This window comes from Balaenoptera physalus (assembly GCF_965194825.1).
Source record: "Balaenoptera physalus genome assembly, chromosome: 20".
In the NCBI taxonomy this organism is placed as follows: Eukaryota; Metazoa; Chordata; class Mammalia; order Artiodactyla; family Balaenopteridae; genus Balaenoptera; species Balaenoptera physalus.
The window spans coordinates 53090558-53110156 of NC_138901.1; the positions used below are offsets into that span (position 1 = coordinate 53090558).

Sequence of the window (19599 nt, forward strand, 5' to 3'; positions counted from 1 at the left end):
ATCAACAAGTCCTTACAATTCCACCTCCATGGTGTATCTTGAATCTCATCCTTTTCTCTCCTTCTCCAGTACTATCTCCTGGTCCAAACCACCTCCACCTCTTGCCTGGGCTACTGCAACAGTCTCTCCCAGTCTCTCCACTGCTTTTCTTCCTTCCACTCTTTTTCATGTAGTAGCCAGAAGTATCTTTCATAAATATATACCACAGTGTGTTCCCCTTGGGCTTAAATTTCTCCGGGGACTTCCCATCTACAACTCTGGGTAAAATCCAAACACCTTAAACCATATCCTACAAAGCTTTACATAATATGGGCCCTGATTTTCTGACCTCACCTCCTCCTATTTCTCTCGCTCAGGCACACTGGCTGCTCCTCGGGCTAACCCCCCACCCTAGGGTCTGTGTGGTGGTCCTTCTGCCTGTAGTGTTCTTTCCCCGGATCTCAGCTGGTCACTCATGCCTTGGTTCCATGTCCTCCTCAGCCTGCCTTCCCCAACTCCACAAATTAGGTCACTCTGTATGAAATCACCACATAGCCAGATTACCACTATATATGTATGTCTGTTTTTCATTTGTTTGTGTTTGTTTTGCTTTGTCTGTCTCTCCTAAATAGAATACAAGCTCCACTAGAACAAGGATCTTGTCTGCCTTGCCCACTGCTATATACAACACCTAGAACAGTGGCTGGTATAGACAACACTCGGGAGGTATTTACCGAGTGGCTGCTGAAACAACCTTGTGAGGTACTTAGATTTATGTTGCTATGGTAATTGAGCATTAAATTTGGCCCACAGCGTCCAGGAGCCAAATGATGAGTACGGGTACACAGGCAATACCACCCTCATTGGTAAAATAAAGCTGATAAATTCATCAAGAGGAATAAACATGTTCTGGTATTTACTTACTAAAAGGATAGAACCCATTTTTCCTTAGAATGAGAGAATGAATTGTTCAAAAACATAAATTTGTATCCTACATGGAAATGATAGAGCTCTTAATTAGAGAAGACAATCAGGATTTCTTTAAAACGACCCCTGCTTGTTTTCCTTGCAGGCTCGTACTTTGGACTTACTTGGTGAACTCTTTCTGGCAGGTCAGAAGTTCCAACAGGAAAAGTATGAAAGGCGGGTGGAAGCAGTGAGGCTGCCCAAGGGACTCCGTACAACACTGAATGATCCTCAGGACCTCGAGGATGCTCCGGGCTTGGGCCTTCCTCAAGGAAAGAACCTTTACAACACTGGAGACAGAACTCAAGTCAGGAACACCCAGAAAACTCTCGAGCTGGGGCAGAAAGAAAACAGACCCCTACCCAAGTTCTGATGCCGTATTAATAAAAAGGAAACACTATTGTGAGGTATCATTCAGGAAGGATAGCAAGACCTGTTTGCTACTTTTAGTCATTACTCGGCAGCACTACAAATCAGTTCACTGTCCGGAAGCCCAACAACTCACGCTGAACAATTAATTGATTAAAAAGGAACTCTGTCTCTGTGGTAAACCAGGGACAAACTTAGGACAGGAAATTAAAACATGCAATACTTTCAGAGGTATAGGCCCACTGACAAGTGATTTTGTCAGAAAATATCAAATCCTGAATTTCTCCCAGTGTTAAAATAAGACAAATCTATTTTGGCAGCTACCAAGAGGAATGTTTCTTTTCTTATCCAAATGGTACATTATTGAGATATAATGTACATACAGCATAATGTACAAATCTCAAGTGAAAAAAATACTTCTTTAAAAGAAAAAAAAATATTAAAACTTTTTTCTTGAACATTCTAAGACAAATCTTGATCTGTCCTCCAAGTATCATTTGCTCGTTTTTAACATGAACTTCAAGTCTTTGACGAGACTGGGTACCTGCTGCTTGAAAAGAGAAGGCGCTCACCTCTCGTGGGAGAGTGACTGATCTTTAATGAAGTCCATGGCATCCTTCAGCACAGGGTACTTCTCTTTCACTGTGGGCAACGGTCTGGCCTCCTCCACTGAGCGGAAGGAGAGCAGCCGGAGCCGCCCCCGGGTGAACGGAGGCCGCCGGGTGGGAGTGGAAGGTGACGAGGGCTCTTCGGCTGTGGCAGAGGACACTTCTGCGGCAGGAGCGCCACTGCTGGGCGGCAGCGTGGGCTGGACATCCAAGCCAGGACTCCTATCTTCCACAGCAGGGGGCGCTGCTTTGGTGGGAGATGCAGAGGCTTGGAAATGTTCTTCCACCACAGAGCTTGTCCTCTGGCGCTTGTCCAGTGGTCGCAGATGATCTGTGTCATCTACAGCCACCAACTTGCCACAGCCTTCTTTTGAACTTACACCCATGGGCAAAAATTTCAGTAATAGCAGACTCTTCTGAATACACTCTTTCGCTAAATGCAAAAAGCAAGAAAGATAATGAAAAAAAGTCGAAATTAAACTTGTTGCCTACTTTTGCATTGAAAATAATCTACTTAAACTCTACAATTTAGGACAAGAAATACCCCCATTAACACAGTGATATACACATCTACTGACAGGACAGAATCAAATTTTCTCTCATTATATACATCAAAATCTCCCTAGCACTATCATCAGCACGCTTAAAGTTTTATTGTGGACATTTTCAAACATACATAGAGAGAGAATAGTATAAGGACCCTTCCCCTTGCCCAGATTTAATAGCCATCAATCCAAGGCCAGTCTTTTTTTCACCCACTCCCACTCCCCACTCCCCACTCCATGGACTATTTCCATGCAGATCCCAGGCATCACATTATTTCATCTGTAAAATCTTCAGTATATTTCACTAAAAAAAAGTTTTAAATAATAACATAACCAGGAAATTTAAAAAATTAACAGTAATTCCTTAATTTCATTAAATATTTAGTGTGAATACACTTCAAAAACATAACAAGATGTAGCTCAAAAAGCACTTCGTGCCTCCTAAGGAAAGTAATTAGAAAGATGCTCCGTCTGGATCATGTTAATAAACAATTAACAACTGGCACTTCTCTATTTGTGAACATCCTTGGAAAATACATTTAGTGCCTGTGTTACCTTCCCTAGGTAAACACAGCTTCAACTAAACTTATCTAGAAGGTGGGTCACTGGTTTTCTACAAAATGGAAACACAAGGCCCAGTGACGACAGCCGGAGCTGGCACTCACCCAGGCTCTCGGGGTTCACCTCAGCAGCTTCGGACCCGCGTTGTTCTTCTGCCTCATTCCCCAGGCTCATCTGGGACTTCTGCTTCATCTCTAACTGGGGAAGGATTTGAGCCACATAATTACGCTGTCCAGACAGGGCAGCAAGGGCAGCCACAGCAAACTACTTCAAAAGCACAGTGTTGAGATCCTGGAGAACTTTACAGTCCTGTGCACAGCACTGAGCTGTTTTTGTTTGTCCTAGAAATAATTCAGGATTTGAAGCTGCCTAAAGGTCTACCTGCAAAACTTCCTCCTTTTCAACTATGTGTTATTTGGGAGGGATTTGTAACCATGACCCTATTCTTTAAAATATTCTAGAACCCTGGATTTGGAGGGGCCCTTACCTAAAGCTGACCTAGTACAGATAAAGAAGTGAGGTCTCGGGACTTCCCTGGAGGTCCAGTGGTTAGGACTCTGTGCTTCCACTGAAAGGGGCACGGGTTCAATCCCTGGTCGGGGAACCAAGATCCTGCAAGCCGCGTGATGTGGCCAGAAATCACACACCCGGTTTGCAGCAGAGGTTCAACCACAAGTTGATCTCTATTCTCCTCCAAAGGAGGGGACACCTCTAAGTGATGCTGAGACTGCCAGGCAGAGAACGGTGCTTCTAGTACCAGCGCAGGCAATGGTCACAGTTTGGGCCATGGTGCTGACAGCCCAGACAGAAGACCACGTGTGATGTATGTAGACCAAGGTCTTAGAGAGAAGGCTGGTATCTCGTCCAATCATCGGCAGTCTGTCATATGCTAAACCAGAAGCATAATCTACAATGTGCTTTGTCACAACTGCCAAATCCTTTTTACTTGAACTGTGTGTGGCCGCTGACTTTATCGGACACTCTTTCTTAAATTGCTATTACTGCCTTGGTTCCTTTGTCAACACACTCTTCTGATTCACCCGCCACCATTCTGATGATGATACCTTTTAGTTTCTTTTGAGAGTCCCTGTTCATTTGGGTCTCCATCTATCTATCTCGTCTCCATTGAGCACCAACTACGTTCTAATCATTGTGGATTTTGTCCAAGGCTGTCTGTTCCTGGATAAACTCATACATTTTTTAAAAAAACTATTACCAATGATTTGAAGTTATCCTTATCTCTGCCTTGACATTTATATTCTTTCACATTTACTGAATTCTCCAGCTAGATGTCTTAAATAACCTAGATGTCCTCATACTTAACATGTCTCAAACTGAACTTAGCACCCCACTCCCAGATCCAAGACCATTCTGCCTATTCTGGTCAACGCTTCTACCCACCCACCAAGTCACCCAAACCAGGAACACAGAAACAGTCCTAAATTCCATTTGCCTGTTCACCACTCAGATCAATCACACAGTCTAATTATCTTATCTCCCAAGTAGCAGAAGCCATCCTCATCTAATTACCACAACTAGTCTCCTGCTTTCAATCTTATTACCAGCCTCTACTCATTTATTTTAAGACTGCTTTCTCAATTACTATACAATATTTAAGGTGGTTGTAAATATATATATAAATAATACTAATATATACTCATCTCCACACCTAAGAAATAAAAACAATTCTCCTGAATTTGATGTTTATCATTTCCATGCATTTGTATAATTTTACTACATATTTATGTACATAACAGAGATCTAGTTTATGTTTAAGCTTTATATGAGGAATATCATACCTGTGCATTCTTCTACAACTTGCTATTTTTTGCTCATCATCACATTTGTGAGCACCACCCATGCTGATACAGGCAGCTCTACTTCATTCACTCTCACTGTAATATAGTATTATACAGTAATATATAATTTTTTTGTCTGTTCTATAAATGGGACATTTTGTTCTTCCAGTTTATTGCTGTCATGAACAACGCTGCAGAACTACTTTTCTAAAATGCAGAAAGCCCTCTCCTTTGAAAGAGTGCTCTCCTCTGCCTAAAACTGTCATTGGTTGCCCAGAATCTAATGCAGTGCTTTTCCCCCTGGTCTAAAAGGTTAGGTTCCACCGAGCAGCCTTTGGGTTACAGAAGGAGGTAAGGGGGGGCTCAACTGAACCCTGTTTACTCTGACAATCTCAACATTCACCAAATTATGATTTCAAGGGTTCTAAATTATTTTTTATCCATTCACATCACTGAACTTTGGTTTTGAAAAACATTCCTAAAGTTAAATTCTTGAGAAGAGAGCTACTCACCTTAATTCAATGATATCACGGTGGGAAAACTCAAAATATATAAAAATCACATACAAAGGAAAACCTTACCATCCATATTCGAATCCCATCTGCCAAGGAATACACCTGTGCGATCTCCTCACTCAGGGCTGTCTTGCCCCCACTGTTTACTGGGGAAAGGAGAGGTTACATTCAGTTAACACAATTCACTACTGCAACACGAAGCCCAAAGTCACCTCCCAATCTCCGCAAAGGAAAACTCTTCCCCTGACATTCGCACATGGGGGGTCGTAAGAGAGGACTGGGGGGAAAAACTATCAATTAAACCACAAACACCTGTAATGGGTTCTCTGTGTTACTTCAAACTAACTTTTTTCAAACAAACAGCATCTGAAATGGATATACTGTTAAAGTAAAATATTACAAGTAAAAATATAAAAGTAAAATATAAAAAAATTAAAAGCAAAATAAAAATTATTAAAAGTGAGTAAAAAATAATTATTAACATGGAAAATCTACAAACAATAAATGCTGGAGAGGGTGTGGCGAAAAAGGAACCCTCTTGCACTGTTGGTGGGAATGTAAATTGATACAGCCACTATGGAGAACAGTATGGAGGTTCCTTAAAAAACTAAAAATAGAATTACCATACGATCCAGCAATCCCACTACTGGGCATATACCCTGAGAAAACCATAATTCAAAAAGAGTCATGTACCACAATGTTCACTGCAGCTCTATTTACAATAGCCAGGACATGGAAGCAACCTAAGTGTCCATCGACAGATGAATGGATAAAGAAGATGTGGCACATATATACAATGGAATATTACTCAGCCATAAAATGAAATGAAATTGAGTTATTTGTAGTGAGGTGGATGGACCTAGAGACTGTCATACAGAGTGAAGTAAGTCAGAAAGAGAAAAACAAATATCACATGCTAACACATATACATGGAATCTAAAAAAAAAAAAATAAAGGTTCTGAAGAACCTAGGGGCAGGACAGGAATAAAGACGCAGACGTAGAGAATGGACTTGAGGACGTGGGGAGGAGAAAGGGTAAGCTGAGACGAAGTGAGAGAGTGGCATTGACATACCTACACTACCGAATGTAAAACAGATAACTAGTGGGAAGCAGCCGCATAGCACAGAGAGATCAGCTCTGTGCTTTGTGACCACCTAGAAGGGTGGGATAGGGAGCGTGGGAGGGAGACACAAGAGGGAGGGGATATGGGGATATATGTATATGTATAGCTGATTCACTTTGTTATACAGCAGCAACTAACACAATGATGTAAAGCAATTATACTCCAATAAAGATGTTAAAAAAAAAAAACATGGAAAAAAGTTCATGGTATATAGTAAGTAAAAAAGGCTGGTTATGAAACAGTATGTACAAAATTATCTTATTTAAAAAGAGTATACATAGTAAAAACATGGTGTGTATATATACATATGTACACATATAAATATACCTAAATAAAAGGCCAGGTAGATATATAGAAAAATGTTCTTCAAGTGGTGAGATTATAGTTGATTATTACTTTAAGCTTTTCTGTACTTTGTAAGTTTCTACATGAATAGGCATTATTTTTATAATTAGAAAAATAACAAAAAAGTTTTCTTTTTTGTCTTTTTTTTTTAAAGAAAGACCCATGAGGCCTGCCCCTTTTCATCTAAAAACCAGAGGATAAATTTACTAGAACACGGTGACGCTCTCTGTTGAGCCAGTGTAAATGCAATGTATTTTCTGAATACCTAGAATGTGCCAGGCTCTATACCAGGCACTGGGAAATACAGTGCTGAAAAAAACAAACATGGTTCCTGCCCTCAAGCAGCTTAGAGTCTAGTTGAAAAACTCCTCCCGTACATTTCTAACCCAAAAGGGTGACAAATTTTTAGACAAAGATGAGCAAATTAGCTAGACAAGGACCACTCTCAAAGTAGTTCACTCTTGAAGAACCCATGAATAGCCCCTTAGAGGCAGGGACAGAAAGAACTGGGAACCAGCTGCACCTCTTTCAAAGCAACAGTGGTAGGTACTCTAGAAACAACTTGTATTTGGTAAAATATTTCTAGTTCCTACATTTGACTGTGTGTTTTCTTAACTGCAAATAGGTATGTGATAGCTGAACACGATTTGAAAAAGAGCCGGGGGAGAGTTCTACCTCTCAGCTTTTAACTCACAAGGCTTTTATCCTTCCACTGAAAGTTCCCACAGGTAACAAAGGTTGTCCAGTTGTCTTACTACAATTTGATTATGAAAACATTTACCGAATTATTTTTTTCAAAACCATACAGGTCAGCTGGCCCCTCATCCCCAGCAGAAATATACTCTCCCATGTGACAGTTGTTTACTTAAATCACTCATGCTTCAGTATAGTTTTATTTACTTGAGCAGCTTCTTAAAGGAAATACTAAGATTTGAAGGAGTAATTGAGATGATTTAGACATCAGGAAATAAACTCTGCAATGTGGGACACACAGGACTAAGCAATAAAGGTAGCAGTGCTAATAATATCAATAATAATAATAATTAGAGCAATAAGCAATTACCTACTCTAAGGAAGGAAGCATTTGTTCCTGCTTCTTTCATCGGCACCATAGAAAGAACACATACCCTGCCAAAGTGCTTGGGACAGCCCATAACTTGTCTTTACGTTGGGTTTGAAATGTTTTACCCCTGAAAGATTATGAGTAGGGAGAGACCCTCCCTCTCCGTGGGTCCTGTTAGGCTGCAGTCTACACTTATAGTAAATACACAGAGATGGTATCCCTGGGGGACATGAGGAAAAGAAATGGCAAGGAGCAGGCTATCAACAAAGGAAACCAAGCAGGGATGGTGCTACAAAGAAGCTGCAAGTCTAAAGATGGAGTTAATACCTGCATTTCCTCCTTGGTTATTAGCACATTCAATTACCTAAACATCTCAGGTTTAAATTGGAATTTCTTAGCATGTTAGAGCTAATCAACTCTAAACTTTACGGATAAGGATACTCAGGTGCAGAAAGGTTATCTGATTAACCTGAAGCTGCACAACTTCTAGTTTGTGAGCTGGGACTACAACCCAAGTTAAGGTTTCTTTCCATTAAACTTCTCCGCAGTTTTCCATGAGAATTCTGGATAAAGACAAATTACCTGCTCATTAGGAAACTCAAGGCTACTTGCTATATACTGCAATCTGTTAACTATAAATTGGTCACAAATCTTTTGACTGGCAAAGTAGGACTGACAAGATGAAGTCTATAGTTGTAGAAGTATGTTTATGTTCCAAAATATTTTAAAACTTTCACTTAAGATAAGCTTTCTTAAAACTTAGCAATTGGCCTTCAGATCAAAAACATTCCCTGTAATATAAGTTACCATATTTTTGCAGCTTCTCATATAAGTCTGGAGTGCGATACACCAGAGCAGCAAAGGTGGCGTTCACAGCTTGATCAATAGTGGAACCAGCAACTATATCTGTCTTTGGGGCCTGTTTTCTACATGCCTGTATGAATCCTTTGAAAAGTTCTGAATATGGCCCACAGAAGTTCTGGGCAGGATCTGACTGTGCAAAGTCAAGAAGAAATTGGTGGCAGGGATCATCAGGGATGTTCTTAACCTGGGAACAACAACAACAACAAGAAAAACCATCATGTTTAATGCATTCATTCAAAAAATAAAGTTTACTGAACACCTACTAGGCCAAAGCAGAAGTATAAAACGCGGTGCATACTCTCAGGAAGTTTCAATCTACTTCGGGGAGATCAGACAGATACATGGGGTAAAAAAAAAAAAGGTAAACATAAATAAAACATTAAAAGCATTAAAACTACCACTACTGTAAAGCATAAGATTATCAAGTGCCAAATGCCTAGAAGGGACACCCAGTGCTGAGGATTCACAGGAGAGAGCTCCTGGCAGGTTAAAGTAACTAAGAAAAGCCTCCTGGAGGGGATGGGCTTTGGACTGGACCCTGAAGACTGGGCAGGTTTGGCCCTGAGGAACACAACCATGAGCAAAAGTTAAGAGTCAGTGGGGAGACTGACCTGGCCTGAAGTCTCAGCTGGGGAGTGGTGGGAACTAGAGTCAGATAGGTAAGGTGAAAGGAGACTGTAGAGAGCCTTGACTGTCACACTGAGGAGTTTAGACTTCACCCTGTGGGCAACGGGGAGCCATTAATGGTGCTTGGCAGTGGAATGACAAGATAATGCAGTGATTAAAAAAAACTTGGTAGGTACCAATGTTAACAATGCAAGTGCAAGATGAGGGTCTGAATAAAGATGGAGACAGAGGAAACAGACAGTGATGAACGTCTCAAGGAAGAAGCCACAGGGCTTGCAGCTGACTGGACAGGAAAGGTGAGAACAAGGTGGGGATAAAGGCGATGCTAGGGGGCAGTGGTTCAATGCCTGGGAAAACAATAATGACAGTAACAGGAGCGAGAAGTCCAGGGAGACGTCCTGGTTTTACACCTCTAGGTTAAAGGGAATCAGAACACTGAAATGGAAATACCTAACAGGAAGATGGGGATACACGACTGGAGCCTGGGAGAAGAACCAGGGCTGGAAACTGACATTTAGGTATTTTTCACACAGATATGACAACAGAAGAGAGGAGACAGCATCAAGTCTTGGTGGGGTGCAGGAAAGGGGAGAAAGCCCAAATGAAGCCTACTCTTTAGAGAAGGAGGAAGAAGAGAGGTCAATAAAGGAGGTAGATGGAGTGGTGAGATTAAGAGAAGACAGTGGGCTGCCATGGAATAAGAGAAGAGAGGGTCTGAAGGAGAAGAGAGGCAAAGGAGAAGAGAAGCTGAGCAAGAACCCCCGGATTCAGCAATTAACTACTGAAGAACTGGGGTAGGGGGAGGCAGGAAGAAGGGAGGAAAAGTAGTAGAGCAGAGAGAGAGGGGAGGAGAGATGAAGAAGAGACAGTGGGCAAACTTGTTTCGTTTTTAATTATTATAAGCCTAAATAATGTGTTACTGTTCCATGGAGAACAAATAAGTACAGCATAAATCATTTATTCTGAAGTTTGACTCAGCGGGCACCGGAAATAGACTCGACTTGTTTGTTTAATAACTCCATCAAGAGAGATTTACTGAGCACCTACTGTATATCACTGAAGAGTCAGTCAGTCAATACTTCTGAACACCCATTACACTGGCCCCTGTGGCGCACAGTGGGGACCCCAAGTGAACAAGGGATAGTTTCTGCCCTCGAGGAGCTAACAGCTTAGTGGGGGTGATAAGATACAAACACAGATGTTTATAATTTAAAGTAATAAATATTAGTAAACATTTCCCATTCCAAATACAAAGACAAGAAAAGAGTAAATACCTCCTTATTATCCTGGGGTGGGTGAGTGGGCCAGCTTGCTTCTAATCCCAACTCTGGACATATTTGGTGCCTGAAGACAGGTTTCCACAAGGGGGAGTTTAGGACTAATGCCATTTTTGCCTGAGGTATTGCCATGTTACTTCCTAACTCTGGAAAGAGAAAAAGAAAGCTGATGAGAGTTCTGTTTTTTCCTTAATATACTGAGAATCTTTGAACTGGTGAAGAAAAGGTTTTAAAAAAACTTGGGCATTAAGACTTGGAGGGAATTCACACACATTTAGCAGAATGTAATTGTGATACTTCATAAACAAATACCCCAATGAACCCAAGCCATCAGGCAGTCCTGAAATGTTACCATTCTGTACGACAGCTTCAGTTACAGGTCCCTCTGAAATGACTAACCTGTGTAGTAAGTTGAAAACAGAATGGGAACTACCTCTAGGGTATAACAGGAGACCATTTAGAAATGTTTCATTATGGGGACATGTTCACAATTCGTAAACTTAAGTTTGTAAAAAAAATAACAGCAATAATTAAATACCCACCATATATGTGTTTATGAATAAACAAAGAAAAAAGACTAGATAGAAACAGATTAAAATGTTAATAATAGTTATCTCTGGGTATTAGGATTAAAAATGGCTTTTCCCCTTGGCTTTTTTCCATTACGCAATTTTTCTATGATATTTTACTTTTAAAGTGAGGAAAAACTCAAGACATGATATAGAAATAAAATACACTAGAAAGTTTCATTCTATTTCTTGTTTCACTCATCCTTGGATGAATTTAACAAATAAGTTGAAATCACTTTAAGGCTAAATCCACGTTCACATATTTATACATATCCACACAAATATTCACATAATTAGAGAATATACAATTAATTTATTCCATATTTCTGCCTTCTTGTTGGAGTACACCAAAATTGACTCACAAAAAAATGATGACAACGCTGCCAAAACTCAGCTCCCCCCCCACTTGTCCTCCACAGACGGGGAAGCCACCGTGTCCTTCCTCGGCAATGTCCCCAGTGTCTGAGTCAAGCAGCTTGATGAAAATGGTGTCAAGTAGACATCTTATTCTGGTTTAGTTTAAAGGAAACTGAAAGGGAATTTTATCAATCCCCTTTGCTCTGTCGCTATGTGGAGACAACTTACACGAAAGGGGTACCACCTTGCTCTTCAATGTGGCTGTTAGCAAGAAGGGAAGGGATGGTCTGTGGACTTACGATGCAGGGATTTGAGTGCCATGCACTGGGAAGCGAGGCGTCCCATCAGCCGGGAAACAAGGAGCTGTAAATCCAAGCCCCAAGACACGGCGACATCAGGCAGGCCATAGGCAGTGACGGTGAATTTGTAGCCCCACTCATTGTTGCTGCTGTCAGAGTGAAAGAGAAACTGCAGCCGGGGACCAGCCTTAAAGGTCACTTTCTGGAGACAAACGAAGAAGTCATGTGGTCAAACTGATTAGAGAAGGTAGCATTTCAGTAATAAGCATGTTCTTCGTGACTCAAAAAAATCTAAATATAAGATTGGTCTATATATAAAATTGGTCCCTGGCGGTCCAGTGGTTAAGACCCCGCGCTTCCACTGCAGGGGGCATGGGTTTGACCCCTGGTCAGGGAACTAAGATCCCGCATGCCACGCGGCCAAAAAAAAAAAAAAAATTGGTCTATATTCCTACCATTATATCTTATCACCCCCACCAAAACTACTAAAGGAGAAATGTATAACGGAGTGACTGAAACAGAAAATTCACAACTGCATGTTACGAAGAAGCAAAGTTGAAAACTGCTGGTCGGTTTTCTAAACGTCAGATGCCCATCTGCCCACCACCTACTCAGCCAGAGAGCATGCTGCCCGCTCCTCTGCTCCCAACCAAGACCGCGGACAGCAGAGAGAAGGTCAACGGTGAAGCAGCACTTAACTTCCCAGCCCCCGAGACCATGCGGCCCTAACTGTGAGGGAGATCCTGGCTTTCATCACCATGGTCAGGGCCCTCCTGGACTCACTGGCCCTTTCTTGCTAAGGATTACAACTCCCCATTTACTCTGACAATGTGATATAAACCAGGGGTGGCAAACTGTTCCTATGAAGAACCAGAGAGTAAATCATTAGACTTTCTGGGCCATACAGCCTCTGTTGCGATGACTCAACCCCACCACTACAGTGCCAACGCAGCTACAGATGAAACAAACAAATGGGCACGGCTGTATCCCAAAAAAACTTTATTTACAAAACAGGTACTGAACTCTGCTATAAACACTTCCCTTTACGAAAAGTGTAATATAAGTGCTTCCCTTCAAAGACCCTATCTCTATTACCGCCTGAGGCTGACAAAAGGAGAAGAATTGACACAGAAGCAAGTATCGCATGGCTCTCTGGGAACACCACTCACCTTGGGCCATTTATCAGTGCCAACTTTTGTGTCATAGCGTGTTTTCCCACCTCTAGCGTCGGTAAATTCCAGATAATCATACCTGTGAAAGCATAATCTCTATCACTTTCCGTCTCTCATTTCTGATCCATTATTGCTTGGGGAAAAAGAACAGGTGGGTTGTACCTTTTTTCAGTTTCACATCTCTCATCAAATTCCACCTCAAAATAGGTTGCCCCTGGGCTAACAAAGACAGACACCTCGTGGCAGTTATTTTCATAGTTGTGAGCAGACTCCTTGGTCCACGTATGTAACACCACAGGACGCTCCTGTTGCCAAGTCTCGGCATCCAGCTACGTAGACAAACGAGTTAAGAAAGAAGGGTTTTCATCACTCTACATCCAGCCATACACAGGAAACTGTGTTGTGCATCAGTGCCCCAGACAGTAGCCTTTGACATCCCTACACAAATCATCACACAGGCTAAAAATATACCTGACGTTCCCATCTATACATATCGATCAACATACATTTACTCAGCAGAGAAGACATGGGGTTTCTATTGCGTTATAGTAACTCTGATTAGCTTTTATTTTTCTAACTATGACTATCTGTAAGAACTATTTCTTACAAACCAGTACTAGCGTGAAGTTCCAGTACTAGCATGAAAGACCTTACACTTCTATTTGGGACCTTGGCAAACCTGAGCCCATCTTGTCTTCTCCCTCCCTTTTTCAGTCTTTGCTTTTTTTGTCTTTAAAACAGGCTTTTAAATATATGCCCTTTCTACTCCCACAGAGTTGTGAGATTCAAACAAGACAGTGAAAAAACTTTTTGTCCTGTAAGGCTGAGTAAGGGAGAAAATGCTTTTAAATACCCAACCCTCTAATTTGCCTTTCAACACAGATTTTCTCTTCTGGACTTCAATTTGGTTAATCATTCACATGGTTTTTATATAATTTCATGTGCTATAGAACGATGAAATTAATCTATGTACAGCTTCCTCTGTGTCTCCTGTCTAATGCTGACCATGCCAAATCAACTCAGACTGGCATTTATCCTTGCTGGCAAAACCAACACTGATAAAGTTGATAGACACAGATAAAGTACTGATAAAACAGAGGGGGCTCTTCTAGAGGTAACTTATTCGTGTAGACCTGTAACTGAGTGGTATGTCTCATTACGTATGGTCACAGCGCTCCTAAGAGGGGATACAAAGCAGGTTCAAATGCCAGCTCGAGGTACCTTGTTCAGTCCTCCATCAGGGTCACTGCAGAGCTCCTTCAACAGCTCTGTCAGGGCACTGAACTCTCTCAAGAGCGTGCAGTGTGAAATATCTAATGTGCAAAAGTCCAGCAGAAAGATCACCTACAGGAAGATGAACAAAGCACTTAGTGTCCACCTCAGACTCTGCCCCCTCCCACCCATTACAAATGGCTGCCACTCTGTCTTACCAGTTGACGAGCTGCCATTGAAAACACCGAATTACATAATTTTTCTACTACAGTTTTCCCGCTATACTGTGACAAAAGGGATTCCAAAATCACTCTCATGCGTGCCAGAAACTGTCCCACATCTGCCAAAACATAAAGAAAATAATTAATATTTTATATGGTAGAAACATCACTTGCTTGGTCATCATCAAGGACAAAGCTGGAGAGGGTCACAGAAGCTGTGGAGGGAATTCCCCGTCAGAAAGATCAAGAGACCATTTAAGTGTCATACAAACGTTTTCCTCTGGGAGGGAAAAGCACTGCGAATCTCAGTAAAAGTTTACTTTTAAAGTGAGTGATTTTTTTTTTTTTTTTTGTCTTTGCTACTTTTCAGTGGGGTGGAGATATCCCTTTTATAAGTGAAGGTACATGGCTGACCAACCCAGTTGCTGGTCTGCCTCTCCCTTTGTTTACAAAGGGCCTGTCTCTAGGTACGCCATATGGCAGGCCAAACTTGAAGAGCCAAGACTCAATACTGTAAGCATTTTTGACATGGCTGCTGAGACCAAGTATGATGGAACTGGTTTTTCTACATACAAATTCTCAGAACCTGTTGGGTTTCATATAATTTTCTGTGGGTTTATGGGACATGAATCTGAGTATTTTCAGTACCAGCAAAGATCACAGAAGCGCTCACATGTACCTTAGATTTTTAAAGTTCAAGACTTTCTTTTTTGGATAATTTGATTAAAACAGGGAAGACAGACTCTGCTGAAGAATACAGTATCATCTAAGAGTGCTGTATGACCGCAGAGGCAATGTTTAGGCCGTGAAATGACCCAACCATACAATAAAAACACTTAGGCATACTACTTCATTCAGAGAGGAAACTGAACAAAAAGACATGCTACAGAATTCCATCTTAAGAAGAAAAAAACAACCCGAAGACAGATCTGATTTGTAATAATGAAATGAAAACCACACACACTCTGTTCTATGCATGAAGTACTAAGAAGAGAGCACACACAGAGTCAAACCCCAACACCTATTTGTTTTCATGGATTTTGTACTGAAACTCACATTTTTCAATAAGGTCAGCGGCAAGATCTTTGGCTCCAGAGTCCGTGCTCTTCAGCTGCAGGTAGCACCAGGACAGCAGGCTGCCTTGGACAGACCAGAACAGGGAGAAGAGCACAGAGCCCACCTCCCCTTGGGCCCCATCGACCATCAACAGCTCACACTACAAGGGAGGAGAGAAACGGAAAGTGTTTACAACAGGCCATTCACAGAACACAGCCAGGGGCGTTCTCTAAGAGAGCAGCTGTCAGAGACAAAGAGATTCTAGAGAAGTGGGGAATATTCAACCCAAAAGTGACCAAGAAAGACGGTATTATGAAAACTCCTCTCTTGCCCTACAGCTGTTCAGAGCCTTTACAGATGGTTTGGACTCCACATGCCATCCCCCTTCCACCCCTTAGGAACCTTAGCCACGGTTATCTCGCCCCTCTCTCCCTCTCCCTCTCTCTCTCTCTCTCTCTCACACATCTTCAAAAATTCCTTTTCTCTCTGGCTCCGTCCCCTGAGCCTTCAATCAAATCTCTCCCATTTTAAAAGACAATTCTTTATCCCACTATGGCTCTCTAACCATCATCTTTATTCTCCAGTTTCTCTGAAGAGTCAAATGACCTCTAGGGATAAATTCTTGCACCTACAAACCACAAGATATATTACTTCCATGTAAATGCCCCGAATTGGAAACAACCCAACTATCCCTCCAAAGTAAAATGGATAAATAAATTATGGCAGATTCATAAGGGGAATATTGTGTGCCAGTGGGTTGGGGGTGGGGGGGGGGAGAACTGCAGCACATACATCAACATGCATGAATCTCAAAAATGCTGTTGAGTGAAAAAAACTTGTCCCAGAAGACTGTATGCCACTTGACTCCATTAAAGACCAAAACCAGGGAAAACAAGCCTGCTATGTAGGGATAAGTAGAAAGAAACACAAGGAAATGATGCACATAGATTTCAGAATGGTGGCCGCCTCTGATGAGGAAGGAGGAAGGTGAGCCACGCAAGGGCACTGGGCAGGGGGGCAGACTGCAAAAATACTGGTAATGTGCCACTTCTTAAAAGGGATAGTTGTTTCTTTAAATTGTCCATCAATATACATATTTTTTGTACGTGTGTTCCGTTTGAAAAAGTTGCCTACACCTGCTGTGCTTGCCTTTCCCCTCCCTGCCATTCTACCCCTCCTGCCCCCACCACTCGTTGAAGCCATTCGTCAAAGGCATTAGTTGCCACCTAGAGAGCAAAGCCTCCCCACTGAACCTCAGCCCTGGTAGCTGTGCCAACCACGGTCCTACTTGAAGCTCTCTCCTCTATCAGCTTCTGTGGCCCCTTTCTTCCTGCCTCTCCTTCTTACTCTCCTGGCTGCCCTTTCTACACAGATGCCCACAGGCGATGACAGGACACTGACATTCATGGCTTCAACTGTCACCTGCTGGAGAATGACTGCAAATCTCCATCTCCAGCACTGACTCAGCTCCTGAGGGTCCAACCAGACACTGTCACCTGAAGTCCTACCAGAACCATAAACCCAACATGTTCAAAGCCTGGCCGTTACCATTCTCCTCTTCAAATACTTGCTCCTCCCCGTCTTGTCACTGGCCTGTTACTTATGCCGTTCGATTAAGAACACCCCTTCCTCTATGCCTGATCAGACTCCGTTCGTGGGCTCACAAGGAGCTCCAGCACCACCTCCTCCAAAAAGCCCTTCTTAAGCTCTACTGCCTTCTCCCACCAGATAGGGTCAGGTGTGCTCTTCTGTACCCACAAGACCTATGCTTTTAGGCCCTTACTGTGTTATAACTGATCACATGTTTGCCTGCTCCTCAAGACTGTGCTCTTTTGGCACTGTACCCCCGTGCCTCGCACAGGGCCTGGCACACAGCAGGCTTTTAGTGGATCTCTACTGAATTAACAGACTTGCGAGAAATTTTTCAGACTAGGTACATTTCTGACCACCTTGAAAAAAAGTTTTTTTAAATCTAACTCTTCTTCTTTAGTACAACCATAAATGTTTCTTACTCAAAGAGATAATTCAAGGAAATATCTCAATGGCTGCAGTGATCCCTGGCCTGGGAGGTTCGGTGAAGTTTCTAACTTCCTTTGTATCACAGGAAAGTGACAGGGAAGAAAAGACAATCATGGGATCTCCAAATAGTGAAGATTATAAGGAATTCTCTTGGACAAAGGCTATCTCGTTTCTCTACGTACAACTCACAGCACACCTGACCGAGTGGAAAGGGGACAAGACTAAGAGTCGAATAGCCTGTGTTTTAGTCCTGGCTCCAGCACATACCGACTCACGCAGGAGGCAGAATTAACACCCACGAAAACCAGTGAGAACACTGGAGACTTCTGCCCAGGGGCACTGATGATGGGAACGTAGAACTTAAATAAGAATTCAGCGGTCCGGGAAACACAGAATTTAGATGAGCTCCAGAAGAAAGGGCAAGTGTGGGAAATGGCAGAAATAAAAACAGATGAGAATGACACACGGCTAACTAGGGCAGAGCAAAAACTGATGGGCAGTAGGCTGGAGTAAGATTTTTAAGGGAGACTCAAGAGATGGGTCTGGAAAGAAGACAGAAAGGAGAAAATAACCAAAGAGAACATTAATGTGACAGCAGAAAATAGAGCATTGATTAAAAACAGTTAAGGCTTATAAAGTCAATACATTACCTTAAAGAACACAGGCATCACAGTAAAATAAAAATAACCCTGAATTTAAACTAATATTAGGTCTAAATAGTGGCCAGCCCAGTGTGACCTAGCACACTACAAATGACAACCCAGCACACTGAAAGCTCTCTAAGGTCCCTGTGAGCAAATGGGGAGGTAAGTGCTGAGTGGCCTACCACCGCAGGCAGCTGGGAATGAACGAAATCACGGCTCTAGAAGCAACCTGAAAACAGCAAAGCACCAACAAAAACATAAGAGATTTAAAGACACCAAGTTCAGCCAGGTCATTAAACACATCAAGGGTGTGGTCTGCACTCTCTCCACAACATCTCCTCTAACTCCCTGGTTCCTGTATTTTATCCAGAGAGGCAGTGCTTGGTCCGCTACTACAGGGCTTCTGCTACTTCAGAATCTCTGGGGGTGCTTGATACAATGCAGAGTTTTAAGCCCTACCCCCAGAGATTCTAAATCAGTAGCTTGGGGTGGGACCTAGAAATCCAAATGTTTGCCACAATGTACCAGGCGATTCTGATCCAGGTGACAAATGGACTACATTTTGAGAAACAAAATCCTTCATGTTAAAAAAAAAAAAAAAAGAAAAAAACTTTAAAATATCATTAGCACAGAAAAAAAGAGACCATCTTTTCAGATTTGATTAGCCTGTGGGTTTGCTAAGTAATCTTAAATTTTAAAAAAAGTTAAAGGCTTTTTCCACAGAATTCACACCACAAATATAGGACTGTGCGCTGGGCTCGCTGACTGACACCACGAGGGCACTCAGTAAATACCCACTCCTCCTTTTCAAAGGGAGTCTTACTGAGCACTTTCAGGTATTTATTGCCGGCTGACTACCAAGGCGCAGGGAAGCACCCTCTCGCTCATCTGCAGGAGCTGCTGACTAGAAGCAAAGGCAGGCGGGGAAACCTCTGTGCTCGTGTGTGACAGTCACCGGCAAAGTTACAATCGTGCTGTAAATGAGGGCTAAAGGGGAAGGAGCCATGACTGCCCCACCCCGTCTCCTAAAGGCAAGAGGCACAGGAAACAGCGCGGCATCAGTTACCTCTCGAGCGGCAACAGACAGCAGAGTGCTCATGGCCGCCAGCACTTCACCGATGTCCACGTCGGCCAGGTCGCCTTTCTCAGGTAACCGCAGAAGGCCGCCTGGATCCTTATCACTGGAAGGACACAAACTAGTCATGACACCTTGTTTCAGGAAGGGGATTTTCACGCTGTCTATCTCAAAAGGTTCCAAAAGGGAACCCAGCAAGATTTCACTGTCAGTTCTATGGGATGTGAGGAGTTTGGGTCAGGAAAAGGCCAGGGTCCCAGCTGGGTCTGTGCCACTATCTGTCCTAAGCACAGGCCCATAAATCTGCAAGTCCTCAGAAAAGATTCCAGGGA

The 19599-nt window shown here is 42.5% G+C and overlaps 1 protein-coding gene across 4 annotated transcripts in view; it reads right to left on the minus strand.

The window, feature by feature from the left end:
• Positions 1 to 19599, minus strand: part of ZZEF1 (zinc finger ZZ-type and EF-hand domain containing 1) — a 115283-nt gene that overhangs the window by 44985 nt on the left and 50699 nt on the right. For all 4 annotated transcript variants that reach the window (XM_082443768.1, XM_082443767.1, XM_082443766.1 and 1 more), the window contains exons 18-30: positions 19259 to 19373; positions 15530 to 15689; positions 14471 to 14592; positions 14262 to 14384; positions 13203 to 13369; positions 13038 to 13119; positions 11869 to 12070; positions 10641 to 10789; positions 8683 to 8923; positions 5409 to 5488; positions 3133 to 3226; positions 1887 to 2355; positions 1071 to 1235 (exon numbers count right to left, since the gene is read on the minus strand). In XM_082443768.1, coding sequence (XP_082299894.1) covers positions 1071 to 1235; positions 1887 to 2355; positions 3133 to 3226; positions 5409 to 5488; positions 8683 to 8923; positions 10641 to 10789; positions 11869 to 12070; positions 13038 to 13119; positions 13203 to 13369; positions 14262 to 14384; positions 14471 to 14592; positions 15530 to 15689; positions 19259 to 19373 — 2169 coding nt within the window. The remainder of the gene's footprint in view (positions 1 to 1070; positions 1236 to 1886; positions 2356 to 3132; positions 3227 to 5408; positions 5489 to 8682; positions 8924 to 10640; positions 10790 to 11868; positions 12071 to 13037; positions 13120 to 13202; positions 13370 to 14261; positions 14385 to 14470; positions 14593 to 15529; positions 15690 to 19258; positions 19374 to 19599) is intronic.